This window comes from Balaenoptera acutorostrata, chromosome 20, assembly GCF_949987535.1.
Source record: "Balaenoptera acutorostrata chromosome 20, mBalAcu1.1, whole genome shotgun sequence".
Lineage (NCBI taxonomy): Eukaryota > Metazoa > Chordata > Mammalia > Artiodactyla > Balaenopteridae > Balaenoptera > Balaenoptera acutorostrata.
In genome coordinates, this window is record NC_080083.1 from 62440944 (window position 1) to 62462296 (window position 21353).

Genomic DNA, 21353 nt, shown 5'->3' on the forward strand with positions numbered 1-21353 from the left:
AGGAAATCAGATCTACCCGCAAGATATCAGACACCGCCCTGCAAGCCCAACGTTCATGTGCAAAACTTCACACATACGATGCAGAGTGAAGAGTGGGCTTAAAAGGGCAGGCTTCCTTAGGTACGTGGAAGAGGTGGATCGGGGCAGCCAGAAAACCCTTTCTAAGGGGTGATTGCCCAGCCTCTGAGGGTGATACTGGGTGAGCGATGCCAGCCATTCAAGACTCCCTGGGAACCACACCCATATGAGACTCAATCATTCTCAGAGTCGGAAGAGATGCAGCCATTGAGTGTAGTGTAGGTCTTGTCTACAACATCCTAGACCATGGCCTCTTAAGCCGCGAATATTCCAATGACTCCCGGTTCTCCTGGTCCATGAGATCACCTCTGAAGTTTCTGGAACAGTTCTAGTTGCTATAAAGTTTTCTGCTCAGTCTTTATGTAACGATGCTCCGGTTCAGGTTTTGCTAATCCTTTGCAGTTTTTGGTGCTGCAAAATGAATCCAACAGATACAGAAGGACCTTCACCTCCCGTCCAGTGATTCTGTGGTCACTGATGTCACATTAACAGGAGTATTTGCACCTCAGAAATTGGCAGTGCCACAATCAGATCTACCCCCTGCCAGAACCAAAACCAAAACCCAGAGACCGCTGCTCACAAGCTGCTGGCTGACCTTATTCTTGGTGAAACTCATCGATTAGCAGGGGATGTAAGATGTTCACCAATGATGTCCCACCCAAATTTGTGCGTGGAGAAATGCCACGGGGATGGCATCAACTCAGTGGTGAAGGAATGGGGAGGAGGGAGGTGTCAGCAGAACACCTGGTGGGAAAGACCTGGGGGCAGAAAATCCACCACAGGCTGGTGAAAAAGCAGACTTCAAGGCTGGCGAGAGAAAGAAACTCCATGTCGAGAGGCAGTGACACTACAGGTGACAGTTCAGATCGGGCCAGACTGGGAGAGAATGAATTTTATTAGGGAGGTGACAGGGAGCCGCTGAAGATTGTTGAGAAAGAGAGGGGGGCCTTATGATAGCAAAACCTGGGGAAAATTATTTCTCTGAGCTTTGCACTTTAAAAAATTGAGGTATAATTCCCATACCATTACAATTCACCGTTTTCAAGTGTACAGTTCTGTCCTTTTAGTCTATTCACAAGGTCGTGCAACCATCACCACTGTCTAATGCCAGAACATTTTCATTATCCCCAAGAAGAAACTCCATACTCATTAGCAGTCATTCCTTCCTCCCCTAAAGGTTTGCACTTTTTGCAAAACACCAAATTTGGTTGTCTGTAAAGTGACTTGAGTTTGAACCCAGGAGGGCTGTGTACCAAACATAAAGAGGGAAAGGGAAAGAGCAGAACTGGCTTTTCCAAGGTTCAGGTGCTGTACCAGACATTATCTATCTATCTATCTATCTATCTATCTATCTATCTATCTATCTATCATCTATCTATCTATCTATCTATCATCTATCATCTATCTACCTACCTACCTACCTAGAAAGAGAAGAGAGAGAGAAGAGAGAGAAAGCAGTACTAGACCCACACATGGGAGCAGAGAGCATGGGTGAAGTTGATCTTCAAATGCAGCATCTGGGTGACGTGGAAGCTATGGGTGTCAGAAGAAAATTCTTTTTTATTTTTTATTTTTAACATCTTTATTGGAGCATAATTGCTTTACAATGGTGTGTTAGTTTCTGCTTTATAACAAAGGGAATCAGTTATACATATACATATGTTCCCATATCTCTTTCAGAGAAACTTCTCTAGTAACGAACTATAGAAATGATCCCTGAGAGTATAGTCTTAGAAGAAAATTCCTGCATGGGCTAATATTTTTATTTCCTTGGCATCTCCTGTAGCGTTCATCTTCCTGTACCCTTCCAGACATCGCTGTTCCTGGGGAAGCCAAGGGAAAGAGAAGACGCAGGAACTTTGGAAGCCCTAAGAAAGACACTTGCTCTCCGTGGACAGAGGTGGCCGCTGGGAGCAGGACAGGGGCTGGGAACCCAGGGTTTTGGAGGCTGAGCCACCCCACAGGCAGGGGGAGCATGTGAGTATCAGTAGACGACCCTCGCTGGCATGCTTTGGGTTTAAAAATCCTTCGCAGGATGGGCATGTTTGACAGAAGAGAAGGATTTCGGTAAGATTGACGCAGATGGGGTGCACCAAGTCACACATTTTCTTGGGGTCTCTTCTCCTAAGGTGGGTCCCTCTTGCCCCTCTCCCCCACCCCTCCCCGAGCACGTGTGGCACGAATGGTTGGGGGCACGTCCATGGTGGCACTCAGCTCTTCGGCTCTTTTGAGTGTCTGCCACGTGGAATCCCGTTTTGGGGTGGCCGGTCTAAGTCCAGAGAGGCCTCGCTTTGTAGGGAGCGCTAAATCCCGCGCTGCCAGCCTTCAGGCTGATTGAGCTGTGTATTTATTTACCTTCACTTATTAAAGTCATGTGACTTTCAGTTTGGAGGGGAATTTTGAATTCATCAAGTCGGACTCTTTCTTATTACTACTGAGAAAGTAGAGACTTGGAGAGATTAGGTAACATGATCAGATTCACTCCTCCCACTAATTCACGGTGACAGAAGGCAGGTCAGGGGTTGCCTGGGGACAGCGGGGGGAGGGATCACAAAGGGCATAAGGAAACTTCGGGGGGTAACAGATGTGCTCCCCATCTTGACCGTGGGTGTAGTTTCATGGGGGTATGCATATATCGAAACTCATCGAAGTGTGCACTTCAGATACATGCAGTTTAGTGTGTGTCAGTTATCCCTCAATAAAGCTGTTAGAAAAAAGTCTCACATCCGGTGAGAGGCTGAGCAGGGACCAGAGAGGCCTTCACACTTCCCCTGAAGCCCTCAGCTGTCTTAAAACGAAAGCCTATTTCAAGTTGTGAAAATGCCTTTTCCCATAATGCCATTTTTTCCTTTTCTAAATTAAAATTTTTTTTAAAAATTGAAGTATAGTTGCTGTACAATATTATATAAGTTACAGGTGTACAATATAGTGATTCACAATTTTTAAAGGTCATACACCATTGGTAGTTATTATAAAATATTGGCTATTATGAAGTATTCCCCATATTGTACAATATATCCTTGTAGCTTGTTTGATACCTAATAGTTTGTACCCCTTAATCCCCTACCCATATTGCCCCTCCCCTCATCCCCCTCCCCACTGGTAACGACTAGTTTGTTCTCGGTACCTGTGAGTCTGCTTCTTTTTTGTTACATTTACTAGTTTGTTGTAGTTTTCAGATTCCACATATAAGTGATATCATACAGTATTTTTCTTTCTTTGTCTGACTTATTTCACTAAGCATAATGCCCTCCATGCCCATCCATGTTGCTGCCAATGGCAAAATTTCATTCTTTTTTCATGGCTGAGTAATATTCCATTGTATATATGTACCACATCATCTTTATCCATTCATCTGTTGATGGACATTTAGGTTGCTTCTATATCTTGGCTATTGTAAATCGTGCTACTCTGAACGTAGGGGTGCTTGTATCTTTTCGAATTAGTGGTTTTTTTTCTTTTGGATAAATACCCAGGAGTGGAATTGTTGGGTCATATGGTAGTTCTGTTTTTAGTTATTTTTAAGTTGAAGTAGAGTTGATTTACAAAGTTGTGGCAATCTCTGCTGTACAGTAAAGTGACTCAGTTATACACATATCTACATTCTTTTTTTTTAATATTCTTTCCTATTATGGTTTATCCCAGGAGATTGGATGTAGTTCCCTGTGCTCTACAGTAGGACCTTGTTCTCCATTCTAAACGTAACAGTTTGCATCTACCGACCCCAAACTCCCGATCCATTCCTCTCCCTCCCCCCTCCCCCTTGGCAACCACAAGTCTGTTCTCTCTGTCTGTGAGTCTGTTTCTGTTTTGTAGGTAGGTTCATTCATGTCATATTTTAGATTCCACATATAAGTGATATCATATGGTATTTGTCTTTTTCTTTCTGACTTAGTATGATAATCTCTAGGTCCATCCATGTTGCTACAAATGGCATTATTTCATTCTTTTTTATGGCTGAGTAGTATTCCATTGAATATATAAACCACATCTTCTTTGTCCATTCATCTGTCTTGGTTATTGTAAATAGTGCTGCTATGAACATAGGGTGCATGTATCTTTTAGAATTAGGGTTTTTTGGTTTTTTTTTTTGTTTTTCTTTTTTGGATAAATACCCAGGAGTAGAATTGCTGGGTCCTATGGTAGTTCTGTTTTTAGTTTCTTGAGAAACCTCTATACTATTTTCCATGGTAGCTGTACCAATTTACATAATTGTCATTTTTAAAAGGTCCATAGCTCCAAATTTTCTATAATGAAAAACAGTACTGCCCTTAACAAAAAAAAAGTTGCAGATGCCATTTACTCGTTGCAGCCTGACCTGCTCCACAGGTAGACAGAAGTGCACCCTGTGGAGTTGGGAAGAGAGTAGGGACAGAGGGAGGCGTGATCGTGTTCTATTTTCCTGTGTTTATCTCTAGCCATGCTTGTGAAAAGTATCACCTCTGGATGCATCCAATGCATTTAATTTAGGAGAAGACAGATAAGGATGGGATTTTTATTCTAGGACTGTACTAGGTGGTGGTACCTGGTAGCCCTTGCTGGGCCAAAATAGTTTCCGAACAATCCCCAGTTGATGAAGAAGCAGGAAACCTTCCAGAAAAGTTCCCCAAAGTTCCTCTTTTTCTCCCTCTCTCCCGGGTCAAGCACTCAGAGCCACACCAGGTGTGGTCAGCTTATGAGGGTCTCAAGTAGCTTCTTGTGGAGAAGGTGAAAGGCAGGGAGAAGCATAGGCGTGGGCTATGTAGGGCTCCACCCACACTTCCCTTTATTGCTGAACTGGCGCTGACCAGTGGGTGTGCAGAGAGGGTCTGTCCACGGGCCCAGTGTGCTCACTGCGTGGAAATTAAGGCCCTCTGAGTTCCCTCCCAGAATATGTTTTCATGAGCTATTGCCTCTCTCAGGGGAGCTAGGAAGAAACATTCATGCATCTAAGGTTTTTTTTTATATATATGATCTTTTAGAATCGCCAGTGTAATACACACTTGTGACAAAATGCAAACGAGACAGAATTATATGAAATGCAAACATGGCCCAAAGCACGGGCAGTGGCCCAGCGAGTCAGGTGAATTCAACATGACTTCTGTCTGAGTCAGGGAGACGTCTGTGCGGGGTGGGTGGTGCTGTCACCGAGCTGTCCAGAGTGCTTGGGGACACAAAATCCAAGATCTGTGCTCTGGGCTTCCACGCTATCGAAGACATTGAACCCATGGTGCTGCTTCTTCACGATTTGCCTCCCCTAAGTCCTTCCCACCCCCAACCCTTTGCCCTTCTCTGCCTGGCTGTGTGCCCTGGGAGGCTGATCTTGACAGGCTGCATCGCCGGGCCTCTATCACCCTCTGGCTTCCGGTCAGGACCGACAAATGGGAAGCACTCAGAGGAGAGAGAGTCGGGGTATTTATTCCGCCAGCACCCTTTCTAGCCATGGCTGTGTCCCTCCAGGATGACAGCCCCAGCATGGCAGCCCCCCACCAGGGCTCCGGCTCGCCATCCCTCGGGCCTGGGTGAGGGCAGTGGCGTCCCACGGCTGCTCGAACCTGACCCCTCTAAGAAGGTCTCTGCCTGCAGGCAGTCTGAGGCATCCGTCATGGAGAGATGAACTGTTGATGATTCTGCCCCTCCTCCCAGTGTGGGAGGAGGGCACAAGGGCTGAGAGCAGGACGTTTTAAGTTTTATCTCCTGAGCGCTAAGCACAGTGGACTGAACTGAATTGTTGAGTTGACCAGAGGTGTTGGGACATTTTCCTGGGAGGTGACCTTGGAACTGGGGTTTAAAGGGCACTGCTGTGTAAATGACCATATCATTGTGCTTGGATGAGGTTTATCCTACAGGGGCCAGGCTCATGGAGATCCCATTGTATGGTATCCAGGGCAGCAGGACCCCCATATAGGTCCCGAATCACACCTCTGTGTTGATGAGGAGGAGGCTGCGGATGACTATAGTGATGACGGTGGTGATGGTGGTGATGGTGATGGTGGTGATGGTGGTGATGATGGTGGTGATGATGATTAGATGTCCACTTACCTGACCGAGTCACAGGAGAATTTCATTTTAGCACGATGTCCCTCTGCTGCCTTGAAAGATAATACTTGCTTTTTTGGGTCAGTCTTTTTATTGAGGTATAGTTTACAGACAATGTCATGCTCCAATTCTAAGAGTACAGTTGGATGAGTTTTGACAAACATGATTACCTGTGTATAACCATCACTCCCATCCAGATAAAGAGCATCTTAAACAACAAGGATTTACTGTAGAGCACAGGGAACTATATTCAATCTCTTGTAATAACCTCTAACAGAAAAGAAACTGAAAAAATAGACCAGGCAGCTGGCCCAGCAGGGACTTCAACTTTCCTTCTTTATTCTTCACGTCCTTTCTTTTGTTAACCAACATCTTACCAATTCCGCGTAGAATTTGCTTTTCCCCTAAACACTTCTAAACATTTAAAAAATTTTTAATTTTTTTATTGGAGTATAGTTGAGTTACAATGTTGTGTTAGTTTCAGGTGTACAGCAAAGTGATTCAGTTATACGTATACATGTACCTATTCTTTTTCAAATTCTTTTCCCATTTAGGTTATTACAGAATATTGAGCAGAGTTCCCTGTGCTGTACAGTAGGTCTTTCAGGATTATCTATTTTATTTTATTTTTGCCATAAATGTCCTTTTTCTAAAAAATAAATTTTATTGGGGTATAGTCGTTTTATCTATTTTAAATATAGTGGTGTATATATGTTAATCCCAAACGCCGAATCTATCCCTTCACCCCCCTTTCCCGTGCCTTGTCACCCTTCCTAACCGAAGCCCCATCCTCCTTAAGGGCTCGCCCTCGGCCACAGAGCCTCCCACGCGGGTCCCGGGCGCGCGGGGCTCACCTGCGGCTCCGCGGGCCCCGGCGGAGCCCGACACCGCCCCCTGGCGGCAGGTGGGCGCCGGCGCGGAGCACGCCCGGCCCGCGGCGCGGCGCGCTGATTGGCCGGCGCGGATTCGGGCAGCTTCCCGGGGGCGCCGCAGTCCGCACCACCCCGCCCGCGCACGGGGACGCCGGCGCGCTCTCCGGGGGCTTCTTCTTCCCTCCGGTTGTGTCCAGGTTCTGCGTCCGCCAGGGTCCAGGATGACAGTCCGACACCAAGGCCAGCAGTACAGGCCGAGGATGGCATTTCTGCGGAAGGTGAGCGCGGTCCCATCACCTGGGCCCGGGAGGGGCGCGGGGACCAACTCCGGGAAGTGCCGGCGGCGATGCGGGGAGGGGCGGGGGGCAGCCCTTGTGGTCGGTTAGTGCCGCTAGATGTCATTAAGTGACTTACTTGCCTTGTGTTTCTGTCTGTACGTCTTTTCAAGACTCTAATGGTTAGGTTTCCTTGTTACCTGTTTGTAGTGGAGAATCTGCAGCCGAGGGCGATTGCCGGCTGGAGGCTGGAAACAACCTGTTACTTGGGAGAGCAGGCGGGAAGGCAGTTCAGCCAGGCTGGGTCAGATTTGAGACAGCCTCCTGATACTGTTAGAGGCTCCCAGATGTTAAATTAACACGTTTGCTGTTTTTCTGATTCAACACTGCAGTATTTTAAAGCGTGTGTGTGTGGTGAGTGTGTACACATAGACCGTGAAAACGGTGTGATTTGCAGGCTAAAGGGACACCCCACTTGCAGTGCCCCTAGATTCCTTATTCAAGTGTGTGTATTTGTGCATCTCAGGTCTCTCTGTGCGCAACGGAAGTCAGGACCCTCCCCATGCAAAGGCTTTCTCAGAGCAAGTGGCTGGGCACAGGGGGTGTCCATACTGGGGACTTGTGCGGGGTGGAACGCACCTTGTGGGGTGATGTATTTGGGGATGAAATGGCTCGTTTTGTTCTGGGCTTTTGAGGTGACCAGTATCAGAATAGGTCAGCAGAGGATTAGGTCCTGGGTCACTTGCCCGCCCTTCCTCCCATTTGCAGCCACTTTTCACAGTGTGGTGTCCACCGTCTTAGGCTTGTCTTGAGTAGAATTAGCTGAATGCTTTGTGACAGTAAGAGCCCTGCCCTGAGCCCTTGGAGCTCAGCAAATTGGCGTAGTCAAAACTGTCCTGATTTGTCTAAGACTTTCAACGCTAAACCCTGGACAGTCCTGGGCACCCTGGGACAGTTGGTCACCCTCGGTCCACCTGCTTCAATAAGCTTGTGCGTATTCCAGGTGGTAGAGGTGTGAGGATATAAAACAGAGGCGGAGTGTGGTCTCGCTGGGAAAGAACCCTGAGAGTCTCTACTGCAGACACCAGCGCCTAAAATCAGAGAAAACTGCCCAGACTGGATCTCTGAGAGCCATCAGTCATCTTCCAGGATTCCCCAGGACTGCCTTCTTCTCCCAGACAGGGCAGCTCTGGCGCTGAGGCTCTGAGAGCAATTGTCTGGAGACATGCTGTTTGTTTTTGAACCTCAGACATTGTGTTTCATCATGACTGTTATGTGGTCGACATACCTGTCTTTACCTGGGCCTTCTGACTGGTGTCTTGGTCTCCAGCCCATCCTCCTCCACCCCAGCCTCCTCTTTTCCACCTCAGCCTCCCGTCCTCCACCCCTGCCTCCTCTTTTCCACCCCAGCCTTCCATCCTCCACCCCAGCCTCCCGTCCTCCACCCCTGTCTCCTCATTTCTACCCCAGCCTCCCGTCCTCCACCCCAGCCTCCTGTCTTCCACCCCTGTCTCCTCATTTCCACCCGAGCCTCCCATCCTCCACCCCTGCCTCCTCTTTTCCACCCCAGCCTCCCGTCCTCCACCCCAGCCTCCCGTCCTCCACCCCTGTCTCCTCATTTCCACCCGAGCCTCCCATCCTCCACCCCAGCCTCCTGTCTTCCACCCCTGCCTCCTCTTTTCTACCCCAGCCTCTCATCCTCCATCCCAGCCTCCCATCCCCCACCCCTGCCTCCTCTTTTCCACCCCAGCCTCCCGTCCTCCACCCCAGCCTCCCATCCTCCATCCCAGCCTCCCATCTTCCACCCCAGCCTCCTCTTTACCAACCCGGTCTCCCGTCCTCCACCCCTGCCTCCTCTTTTCCACCCAGCCTCCTCTTTTCCACCCCAGCCTCTCATCCTCCATCCCAGCCTCCCATCTTCCACCCCAGCCTCCTCTTTTCCACCCAGCCTCCTCTTTTCCACCCCAGCCTCCTGTCCTCCACCCCTGCCTCCTCTTTTCCACCCCAGCCTCCTGTCCTCTACCCCTGCCTCGTCTTTTCCACCCCAGCCTCCCGTCCTCCACCGCTGCCTCCTCTTTTCCACCCCAGCCTCCTGTCTTCCACCCCACCTGCCGGCCTCCACAATACCATTCACCAGCATGTTGGGTTTCTTTCCCAAACTGACGCGGATCCCCTCGACCTGAAACCCTCCGCTGGTTTCCCACGTGCACAGGGTGACGTCCAGCCTTCCCAGCCCGGCCACTGAGGATCCTGCTCCCAGCCACCCCTCTGGCTTGACCTCCCGCCGGCCTCCTGCACCTGCCCTGCAGGGACACAGAACAGAGCAGCCCCCCTCACTCAAGGGGGCTCTGGCCTCTACGACTTCCTTGTCTTTCCAGGAACCCTGTGCCCTTCAAGCCTCAGATTCCTCCACTGGGAAAGCCCTACTGCCCCTTCTCACTGGCCGACCCCCCCGTCCCCCCCACTCCCAGACCCAGCTCAAGGGCCCCTCCCCTGTGACGGCCGGCTCTCCCCAACCCCTCTGCCCTGCAGACCCTGCCCGCACCTCAGCGCTGCTCTTTCCCTTTGCCTTGTTGGATGGGGGGTGACCCCCGTCTGTCTGTGTCTTCCGAGGTCCTTGGTCAGATCACAGAGCAGGTCCCAAGAGCCTGTGCCAGGGGGCCCTCAACCGTGAAGCAGCTGAACGAGGTGCCCAGCCTTCGGAGAAGGACCCAGACCTAAGGAATGTGGACTTGGGTGCAACTGTCACCCACCACTCAATGGATATTTTTGAAGTAGGCTGTGTCCCCAGTGGGAGCCGTACATGCGTGTTCTCGTCTGTTCCATGAGACAGACTTATCATCACGATTTTACAGAGCAGGAAGCTCAGAGAGGTGAAGTCACTCTCCCCAGTCGTAGCCGCTAAGTGGTGGAACCAGGAAAAACACAGGTTGTCGCCAAGTGTGATCCAGTGCTGTAAGCTTTCCTGTGATGTTGGGTGCAGGGGAGGCCGTGGGAAGGCCTGACCGAAGGTGCCTGGGGGACGCGGAGCTGAGAACTGAAGGATAAATGGGGGCTCTAGGTGGAGAGAAAGAAGGCTGTTCCAGGCAGGGGAATGGCGTGTGCTGAGTGCATGTGCGTGTGTGCGTGCGTGTGTGCGTGTGTGTGTGTGCGTCTGTGTGTGTGTCTGTGTGTGCGTCTGTGTGTGTCTATGTGTGTCTGTGTGTGTGTCTGTGTGTGTGCGTGTGTGCATGTGTGTGTGTCTGTGTGTGTGTCTGCGTGTGTGTCTGTGTGTGTGTCGTGTGTGTCTGTGTGTCTGTGTGTGTGTGTGCGTGTGTGTCTGTGTGTGTCTGTGTGTGTGTCTCTGTGTGTCTGTGTGTGTCTCTGTGTGTGTGTATGTGTGTGTGTGTCTGTGTGTGTCTGTGTGTGTCTTGTGTGTCTGTGTGTCTGTGTGTGTGTGCGTGTGTGTCTGTGTGTGTGTGTGTCTGTGTGTGTGTCTGTGTGTCTGTGTGTGTGTGTGTGCGTGTGTGTGTGTCTGTGTGTGTGTCTGTGTGTGTCTGTGTGTCTGTGTGTGTGTCTATGTGTGTGTGTGTGTGTCTGTGTCTGTGTGTGTCTGTGTGTCTGTGTGTGTGTCTATGTGTGTGTGTGTGTGTCTGTGTGTGTCTGTGTGTGTCTGTGTGTGTGTGTCTATGTGTGTGTGTGTGTCTGTGTGTGTGTGTCTGTGGGATGACGCACGGTGGACCGCCTCCCGTGGCTCCTGTGGGCTCCTGTCCTAGTGCTGGCCCGTCCCCCCCCCATCTCCCCCCCTCCCCCGTGATGTCCGGATCTCCATACCAGCCAGGAGCAGCTGCTGCCCTTGGGATGCACCTCAGGACCGACTGTCTTGGTGCCTCATGGAGAAGCCTCGACTGCTTTGCTTTCCTGTGTGGCGTCCGGCATCTCCTTTTGCTGCGGGGCGAGGGGGTGCGGAAACAAAAGTGAGGAGACCTGGGCAGAGCACGGGATCTTTCGCTTGTATCATTCTTTCTTTCAACACGTGCACAGGGTCGTGCGCGTCTGTGCTGGGCGCCGTGCCTGATGCTGGGGACACTGTGGGATTAGGACACGGCCCCTTCCTCCTGGAGCTTAGGGTCTAATAGAGAAGGACCGCTGTATAAGCAAGAAGAATGTTCTGTAGGTCGTGGGAGACGTCGTTAGAGGAGATGCACGTATATAAAACACAAAGCAGGGAGTGGTCAGTGCCATCTGGGGTGGGGACCAGCAGCCTTCACAGGGGGGCTTGTAACTGAGTGGAGGTGTGAAAAATTAGTAGGTGTTTTTTTTTGCCAGGAGGATGGGAAGATGAGTGGCATTTTGGGGAGTGCAAAGCTCGGAAGTGTGGAATAGCGCTGTGCTGTGGGAGAGTCTTCAGGGGTTGGGGTAGCTGGCCGGGGGGCAGGGGTGGGCAGGAAGTTGGTGATGGAAAGGCTGGTAGTGAAGGAGGCTCCAGACCTGGGGGCTTCGCACGTCCAGCCGGGGGTTTGACGCTTTCTGTGTTCGCTGAGAAGCCGTTTGACGTTTTCAAATCGGGGACGAATAAAACGAGTTGGTCCCCATGTTGGAAAGATGATCCTGATCAGAGGGTAGGAGTGCTTCTCTTCCCTGGCTGCACTTTAAAAAACATTGTTATCAGGTCACCATCCTTAGAGTTTCTGATTTACTTAGGAGATAATTAAGTAGTTAAGTCAGATGGAGTCCAAACATTGGTTTTTTTAAAAAAAGTATTTATTTATTCATTTGGCCGCACCGGGTCTTAGTTGCGGCATGCGGGCTCTAGTTCCCTGACCAGGGATCGAACCCCCTGCATTGGGAGTGTGGAGTCTTAACCACTGGGCCACCAGGGAAGTCCCAAAACATTGGTGTTTTCAAAGAAAAGCTTCCCATGGACTTCCCTGGTGGTCCAGTGGCTAAGACTCCACACTTCCACTGCAGGGGGCAAAGTTTCCATCCCTGGTCAGTGAACTAAGATCCCGCATGCTGTGCAGTGCATGTATATATATATATGCATATGTATAAAATCAAATACAGAAGAGCTTCCCAGGTGATTTGAATGCACAGCCCAGAGGAAAGCCCCAGGACATTTGGCGACATCTGGGGTTGTCCCAGCTGGGGAGGGGGCTACCCCTGGCAGCTGGAGGGAAGAGGCAGGAATGCTGCTAGACACCTACGGTGCACAGGACAGCCGGCCCCAAATGTCAACAGCACCGCCACTGGAGGGCGCCCTGGAGGCTGGGGACCTGCCAGGCCCAAGGCAGAGGCCAGTTGGGCCGAGCCTGACGGTCCAGGAGGGAGCTGAGACGTTCCACAGAGGCCTGTTAGGAGACAGGTCAGAAACAAAAGCAGTGTCCGCAGAAGCTGGCCGGGGTCGCGGAGGGTGCTTCCTGGGCTTCTGGCTGGGGTGGCCTAAGCACCGACCAGAGTGTGTGTGGTGCCCGCGAGGGTCCGAGAGGCTTCGGGGTGAGATGGCCCAGGGGTCCGCTGGCCTCTGGGCGGACAGGCTCCTTAGTGGGAGCCTCTTGTGTTTGCCAGACAACCCCGTGGTTCTGGGTCACTTGCTCCCTCTCTGTACAGAAAAGTACTGATTATTATCATCCCCCGGGGAACCTTCTCCGGCTCAAAGGAAAATCCCAGCCCGAGATCTCGCACAGGGAGTGACAGCCAGGAGCGGCGTGGGCGTGGAAGGTGGGACGTCGAGGCCTTCGGAGCCGTTGTTCCTGCTGCTTGGTGACACGCCTGCAGTCGCGCGGAGGCACGTGGCATCGATGCCCCCATCCCGCCCCCAGCTCGGGGTCACCCGGGGTTCAGCACCGCCCGGTTACCCCGCCGTCCTCGTGCGGCCCAGGATCGCGGGGAGCTGAGTCTGGGAGACCGGAGGGGGCCTGACGTTTGGGGCCGGGGTGGCCGTCCCTCCCCGTCTCTGGAGGGATGCCCACCAGGCACAAGGAGGAGGGGGTGAGAGTTGGCAGCAGTTGGGAGCAGACAGGCAAGGGCTCCTCACCCTCTGGGGACCTGGGGACACAACTCGGATTGTCCCCTGTCTGGGATGGGCAGAGGGGCTTTTCTGCTGGAAGCAGAGCTGGAGCGCAGAGCCTGTATGGCTGGGCTGGGGCCGCCATGGCAGAGCACCGCAGGCCCCAGGCAAGGTGTGGGCGGCTGGTTTCCGGCGGCCTCTCTCCGTGGCCTGCAGATGCCGTCTTCTCCCCGTGTCCCCACGTGCTCGTCCCCCGTGGTGTCTGTGTCCTCATCTCCTCTTCTTCAAAGGACACCAGTCACACTGTCACAGGGCCGCCCTAGTGACTTCCTTTTAACTCAGTTACCTGGTCAAGGACCCTCTCTCCCAATCCAGTCACATTCTGAGGTCCTGGGGGTTAGTTAGGACCCCAACCTATGAATTTGAGGGGCGGGCGCCATCCAGCCCATAACAGAGTCTCTCAGAGACGGGACCACCAGCCAGAGTCCCATGGTTTCCTTGTTGGGTGCCTGGGGAGACCCCTCAGAGGAACTGATACAAGGAAAGTTCTGAGGAAAATGGATCCAAACCCCAATGGGCCGAACTCCCTCAGAATGTTCTCGAGGCCCCTGTGACACGCCCTGCTCCCCCAGCCCTTCTCTTCTGTGAAGGTGACACACCTGCCAGAAAGAAGTCTGACTCCCCTCATTGTGTTTTTAAAATAACTCTCATTACTCCTCCTCTGAAGGTTATTTTCAAACTCTTTATAACTAGATTTTTTTTTTTTTTTTAATGCGGAGAGAAGGAATCAAATCCTCTGACTTTCTATCGGAGAAGCTCAGGTTTCTAACTCATAACAGGGGTTTCTATTTCTTCTCCAATATATGGGCTCCCTGACTCCATGAAATGCTGCTGTTTCAGCTGATAAACGTTTTGGAGCAAATGTGGACGTTCCTCTGGCAGTTACCATGGGCAAGGGGGGGCCCGGGCTCTCACGTCAGAATGGCGGGCAATTCTGGCAGGAGCAGGTGAATCCGAGGCTCACGGTCAGTCAAGAATTCCAGAAAACCATAATGGGAGAGGATATGTATAAAAAAGAATGTCTGTATGTGTGTAACTGAGTCACTTTGCTGTACAGCAGAGACCGGCCCAGCACTGTAAATCAACTGTGCTTCAGTTAGAAAAACAAACTCCAGAAAAGGTGACCCCTGCCGCCCATGGGGGAAGCAGCCGCCCTCCGGCCACCTCCTGGGGTGTCCCCGTGCCCCCTTCTCCGCTGGGAGCCGCTCGGTGCCCCCGTGGCCCGAGACGCCCCCAGGCCCCGACCTTGCAGGAGGCCAAGCACTGCAGCTCCGAGTGGAGCGGAAACGCGTCATTTCCGTTCCAGAAGGATCCTGCGAGCCGAGAGCGCGTCTGTGCGGACGAGCTCACGGTGGGTCTTGCACGAGGAGCCCCGGGCGCCCCTGGGCCCCGGCCGGTCCCGCGGGCGGCTGAGGGGCCGGCGCTGGGCCCGGAGCGGCCGTGACCTTGGCCCTGACCTCGGCCGCTTCTCAGGATTGTGGTTCTGCTACCGGTGCTGGTTTAGCAGCAGGTGGAAATAAGACAGCCCAGCCCTCGGCGCTAACCTAGGACGTCCTGTGTCCCCCCTCCTCCCGCCCTGGGGACATGGGGGGCCTACCAGCCTCCGGGGTGGCGGGTGGAGTGTCTCCAGTTCAGGGCTCCCCGCATGACCTTTCACCTCCAGCGCAGCCTGGCCATCTCTCTCTCTCTCTTTTAAAAAAAAATTCTGTTTTATTGTGGTGAGAACACGTCACACAAGAAACTACCCTCCTACATTTTTTAAAGTGTATAATTCACAATGTTGTTAATTATAGAAACAATATTGCAGGGCAGGTTTCTAGAACTTACTTCATGTTCTTGACTGTAACCTTATGCCCAGTGATTGCATCTCCCCGTCTCCCCCTCCCCCAGGCCCTGGCAACTGCCCTTCCACTGGTTCTGTGAATTAGCCGATTTTAGGTAGTGGAATCGTGCAGTCCTTCCGAGACTGGCTTATTCACTTAGCATAACGTCCTTCAGGTTCATCCGTGCTGTCGTGGGGGTCTGGCAGGAGGGGTGGCTGAGGTGGTCTGCCCGCCCCTTAGGTGGTGTTGAGCGCAGGGGGCCTGCGCAGGACCCTGCTTTTGCTCCCGGCTCTTCGGAAGTGGCAGTTGGGTTTTTTTGGCCTTTTTGTATCTTTTTGTCCAGAATTTGCCCCAACTGGGCATGGGTGCAGTCATTTTTCGTCCCTTATAGTTTCTTTGTATTTTGTTGCTTGAGGCGACGTGTGTCCAGGTGCGGGCACTGCAGCAAAGGACCCCAGGTCCCAGCCTGTCTCAGTTCTATTTTTAATTTTGGGAGGAACCTGCATACATTTTGCATTCCCACCAACCGTGCCCGAGGGTTCCAAATTTAGCCGTTCACTTTCCTGCGTCAGGCAGCCTGGGGCCCCTCGCACCATCCCTCCCTTGCAGTACAGCGGCCGGCTGGGAAAATCCTTCTCACTCTCTGCGTGTGATTTTTGGGGATCATCTCAGCCATCCTCTTCTTCTCCTGGCTCTTACTCCCATCACTGCTTTCCCTATTTTTTGGTGCGTAATTCAGTCTGCAGTTGCTGTCTAATAAATTCTTTGTGCGTAGCATGGTATTAGGTGCTTTCAGTGCTTCGTCTCCTTTGATCTTCACAACATCCGTCTGCTGATGTAGGTACTGTGCTCATCTCTGCTTTGCAGAGGATGAGTCTTAGTGAAGTTTAGTGATTTACCTCGCCTACTCATTGGAGGGGGATTTGAACTGAACTTTCTTCGCACGCAGATCCCTAGTGTTTGTCTTAGTTCATTTGTTTATCTTCATACCAATATCTTCCCGACTCTCTGAGGACTGGGAGCCTGTCTTTTACCATCCCCCCTGCCAGGGCTGGGCACCTAGTACATGCTCAATAAATACCTATATTTGGATGATTGGTGGAGCAGGGTTTTTATTCCCAGGCATCTAAAGACAGCTCTGCGTGCAAAATTTTAAAGATGCACTGATTATACGAACACTACTGATATTAATGATTCTACCCCACAAACACTAACAAATATCTCTCCTTATAAAGTGTATATCTTTATATATCTGTCCCTACAAAGCATTTTTACACAATTACTTAGATTCTAAGAGGTAACAAAACGCTATCAGTCGCGAATATACTGTCACTTTATGGTAGAGGACGGGAATTCAGAGAGGTTGAGCGGACTCCTGCAGGTAGGAGAGAACCTTGAGGTCATGAGAATCTTGGGTTCCTTTTCTCTGGGCCACCAGCACACGCAAACTCTAAAAGGACTCTGGAAATTGTAAAGGGCTGTACAGTGTGAGGATGAGTTATTTTATGAAGCTGCAGGAGAATAAGGGTCATGTAACCAAGCTAGTTAAACTGGGGAAGCGGTGGCTCAGTGAGCCGTTTTGCTTTGGGTCGTGGTTGGGACGTGGGCAGGTTGGGTTTGAGGGGCGACCCTCCATGAGCATCTGTCCAGCCGTGCGCAGCTGCCCTGACCTCAGGAGAGGGGCTTCCAGCCGGAGGAGGACAGGAGAGGTCTTTGTTTCCACCTACTCGTTCGTATTCTGTGTTTTTGCTTTTGCTGCTCACTGAGCCTTAGGGTCCTTGCCTGCCATCCTTTGCCCTTTCTGCCTCCTAATTCCTGTTCGTCTTTTTACGACCACTCCAGGAGTGCCCATCCCGGCCACCTCCTGGCACAGGTGTGTTCTCAGGACACCGTGGCCTCACCCTAGTCGCTGTACTTCCCGTGTCGTCCTGTAATATCCTTGCACTAGACGGTGAACTCCTTAAGCTCAGGGACCAGATCTCTTTGGTTCCCTGAGTCCACCACAGCTGCCTGGTGGTTGAATGACGGACTGATCGTTTGCAAGCACCTGGGGAGCTGGGGGTGTGCACGATTTCCCCCTCGCAAGGAGTTCCCTGGAGGAGCATGAACTTTGAAGCGTCTGCATGTGAGGCTTTGTCGATGCCTGTCATCAGCATTGACCAGAGAAGCGCTTGGGTGTCTTTTTGCAATTGTGCCAACCCATCCGGTTTGTTTTAAAATATCCTTCAGTTAAGTTTGCTCCCATTAATTTTTTCAAGTGGAAAAATATTTTGTATTCATCGGTGTTAAAAAAATACTCTAAAGACAATCAGGGCTGTCCTTGTGGGTGTCTTCCTGCACTTCCAGCTTCCTCCGATGGTTCATGGATTCCCTCTGGTGTCAACTCTCGCGTCGATGTTCGTGAATCGAGTTCATATCTCTGACCGTCGTGTCCTTTGAAGTTGGGACATTCATTTCCAGTCGCCTTCCAGACGTTGTGGCTATCCCAGCAGCCCTTCACAGTCAGCATTCCAAAAGCCGATGTGTTTGCTCTCTCAAAGTGCTCCTCCTTTTGAAACTTCTATTTTGGTAACTGGCAACTCGGATCGTATAAGTTATAAACTTTGCCGTTATTCTCTGCCACCCTGACTGATCCAGTCAGTCACTTGCATGTACAGTTAATTCTAGGTAATTAGAGCCAGAACGAGGGCTCTAAAAGCCATACCTTCTTATCACCTGCTCTGCCCCTGCCTTTATTTATTAATTCATGTGCCGGCTGTTTACTGGGTACTGTCCATGTGCTGGGCGCTGTTCCAGGCAGTCACAAAACAGCAGCAAACAGCAACAGACAAAAGATTTGCCCTCGGGACTTCCCTGGCGGTCCACTGGTCAAGATTCTGTGCTTCCGCTGCAGGGGACGCGGGTTTGATCCCTGGTCGGGGAACTAAGAACCCACATGCTGTGCAGCGCGGTCAAAAAATTAAAAAAAGACAAAAAAGAAAGATTTGCTCTTGAAGACCTTACTTTCTCGGAGCGAGGGAGACACATGGCAAACGTTATGATCGCAGGTAGATTATTTCATACGTTGGAAGGTGAGTGCTATAGGAATGCCGGGGGGAGTCCGAGGTTGCAGCACGAAGTAGGATGCAGCTGGGGGTGGCCCCTGAGCCTTTTAGGGGGAGAGTCGGGGGGAAGTGGCCCCAGCCACGTAGACCAGTAGGAGAACTTGGCCCCTGACTGAGTGGAATGGCCCTTGCGGGGTTTCAAGCGGAGGAGAGATACAGCCTAAAATAATTGAAAGTCTCGCACGGGCTGCCCTGCTCAGGACAGGCCGAGGGGCGGAAGTGGGAGGGGTGGAAGCCCCATCGTCTTGTGCCTGGACGATCGCAGTAGTGTTGAACAGGCCCCTGCTTTTCTCTGTTGGGGCGGGTTTCTTCATGCTTCGACGCGCCTCTCTCAGGTGTGGGCCACGTTTCCAGATGCGGGCCTGATGGCGCTGCTCCCCAGCCAGAGCTGCTGGGACAGAGCCCACGCTCTGGGGGGGGACATCCAAGGCCCCGTGAGACCCGGCCCCTCCCCTCCCCCCGTCCCGCTCCCACCCTGGGCGCTGTCGTTCTCCCGTGCCTTGTAGCTCTCTCACTTTCTATCCAGCAAAACCCTTTTTTTGCCAGGTCCCATCTTCTCCTAAAAGCCTCTGCAGCATCTCCTTGTCGGAATGAATCCGTCCGAGCTCTCACACCTGGGCGGGTGTTTGTGCCTCTGATGCACGCGTTTAGTTCTGGCTGCCCGACAGCTGCGCGCTGCCCATCTAGGCGGTGGGCTCCTGGTTATACGTGCCCTGCGTTCCGCTTTGCATCTTTTGCTCCCTTGGTGCTGCCAGAAGGGCCTCACTCAGCCTTCGAGATGGTTCTGCTTAGCCAGCTTTGGCGGTTCTGTCTTGCAGATTGAAGCCCTCGTCAAGGACATGCAGGACCCAGAGATGGGGGTCAGAGTGCAGATCCAGAAGGTCACGGTCATCAGCGTCCCTCACGCCATGATGGGTAATGTATCTTGTGATTTGATCTTGGCCTGGTACGGACCGTACACAGAGGTTGGCAAACTATAGCTCGTGGACCAAATGCGCCCCGTGTTCTGTATCTGTGAATAAAGTTTTATTGGAACAGATACATGCCCCCATTTATGTATTGTCTGTGGCTGCTTTTACTCTGCAATGGCAGAGTTAAATAGCTGTGCAGAGACCGTAACATGGCCCACAAAGCCGAATATACTTACTGCTTACTTGCCGATCCATGCACCACAGGTTCCTTCTGGGCAAGGAGTCAGAAAGGAAAGAGAAAAGAATCCAGTAGGTCACCTTGTGAAGCCATTCCTCCTCCCCAGGAGGTCATTTTAAAAACCTTTACTGTTGTTTTTTATTTGATTGTCTTGTTTGATTTGTTTTAATAAAATCAAGTAGCAGGAAAAATACTATTTAGCAAAAAAATAAAAAGAATTGGCCTTTGTTTTCTCCATCCTTCCCTGTCTTCTAATTCACATTCAGACCCTTCTTGACTCCTCAAAGGGCAGGGCACCTTAGTCTCCTTTCTCTGGGGGTGGGATAAAGGGCGTCATTTCAGGATATCGGCAGAAGGGGCTGGACCCCCAAATAAGAATGCATTTTGATCTGTGCATTGCGTTTGTTTTGTGATTTTGGTTTTGCAGTAAAGAGTCCCTTTCCCACCGAGTCGTGTTGTTGGCAGAGGGGGGCAGCTTCTCAGAGCACGTGCCTGGGACTCGCCACTGTGCTGAGTTCCTTGTGAGCCCTCGCTCTTGACCTCACCCATGACCTGAGTATTTGTCACTCAAGGTACTGGGGTCTCTGCAGAGGCAAGCTGGCCGGAAGGAGGCGTGTCCCAGCCAGCACAGCGTCTGTTGGGTTCCCTGTGAACGACAGAAGGCCAGCTCTGGCTGGTGGGAGCAGTAGAGGAATGGATTGGCATGCGACAGGCTAGCTCACAGAAGAAAAGAAAACTCCAATGGTCTAGACTTGGGAAAGACTAGGACCCAGAGGAGCCTGGGCGCCCCAAGACTTTGCAGGCTGTCTCTGACCCCTGACCCCACCCCCTCTCGGCTCCTGGTCGTCATGAATTCTGGCTTGAATTCTCCACTGGGTTGGGCAGCCCTCGAGGGGAGAGATCTCGTCTAGCTCATCTGAGTAACCCCTGCGCTTAGTGCAGCTGGGGGTCAGGGTGGAAGTTTAATAAAAGTTTATCGAGTGCATGAATCAATCCTGGTCTCGAACTGTCCAAAGGGCGCTGACGTTGAGTCAGGCACCCTGGGATTGAATCCTTTGGGTGCCTTTTCTTTTTCTTTTTTTGCTGTGTAGCCCTAGTCTCCATTTCCTCATTTTACAAGCAGAAGTAGTGATCCCTGCCCCAGGGGATGCCTGCAGGAACCAGACAAGACTCTCGTGTACACGTGGCCGGTGCTCAGTGACGCTCCACGGGCCCCATAGCTGGCAGTGTCCCGCGCTGTCACCCACGATGAGCGTAGGGACAGATGTGACCCCCCCAGCCCTTTCTTGCAGCCGGGGACACGGAGATGCAGAGTTCCAGCATCTTGTCCCCAGGTCACTAAACGCACCCAGGGCTGAGCGTGGGCTTGAGCCCAGCTACACAGCTCCAGCGTCCGTGCTCCCATCCCCTGTCCGGGTTTGTGAGCTGCTTTCCTTCCTGGCACGTGGGGCCCCTGGTTTCCTGGATTGGTTCGGGGGCTGCCCACCCAGCCATGTTCTGCCTTGTTCCTCCTACTCGGGTGAATCCCAGCTGCGGTTGGAACCCAGGAGGAGCCCTGTCCTGCAGTGTCGGCACTAATCAAAGCAAACTGCATCAGTGCCACCCGACTCCTCAGAGGGCAGGTGACTCAGGGCTTAAGGGGACGACGGTGGCCGACGGGGGCGCTGAGCAGCCTGTGGTGCTGTCAGCACAAATCGCGTGGCGGACACACCGGGACCCCCGTGATCTCATTCCATCTATTTCAGGAAGCGGTCAAGTGGACGAGAAAACCTTCAGCCCCTTGGTGGGGAGCGCTAAGCCGTCTGCTGTCCGCCGGGGGCTCTCTTTCCTGGTCTGCACACCACCATCTAGAGACTTGGGGTGGAAAGTCTAAAACACCCAGTCCTGGGATTTTTAAGTAGGGGTTTAGGTGAAGAATTTTGCTTTTGAATAAGCAAAGCGCTGACTAAAGCCAGGAACCACAGGGGACCCTCTGAAAGCCGTCG

At 51.9% G+C, this 21353-nt stretch overlaps 1 protein-coding gene and 1 pseudogene across 1 annotated transcript in view; one reads left to right on the forward strand and one right to left on the reverse strand.

Annotated features, from left to right (window-relative positions):
- Nucleotides 1–1728: 1728 nt before the first annotated feature.
- On the reverse strand, nucleotides 1729–1810 carry LOC114238321 (small nucleolar RNA U3; annotated as a pseudogene).
- A 5340-nt stretch (nucleotides 1811–7150) lies between these two features.
- Nucleotides 7151–21353, forward strand: part of RGS9 (regulator of G protein signaling 9) — a 66536-nt gene continuing 52333 nt past the window's right edge. The window contains exons 1-2 of the mRNA XM_057536064.1: nucleotides 7151–7246; nucleotides 19038–19134. Coding sequence (XP_057392047.1) covers nucleotides 7190–7246; nucleotides 19038–19134 — 154 coding nt within the window. The 5' untranslated portion in view covers nucleotides 7151–7189. The remainder of the gene's footprint in view (nucleotides 7247–19037; nucleotides 19135–21353) is intronic.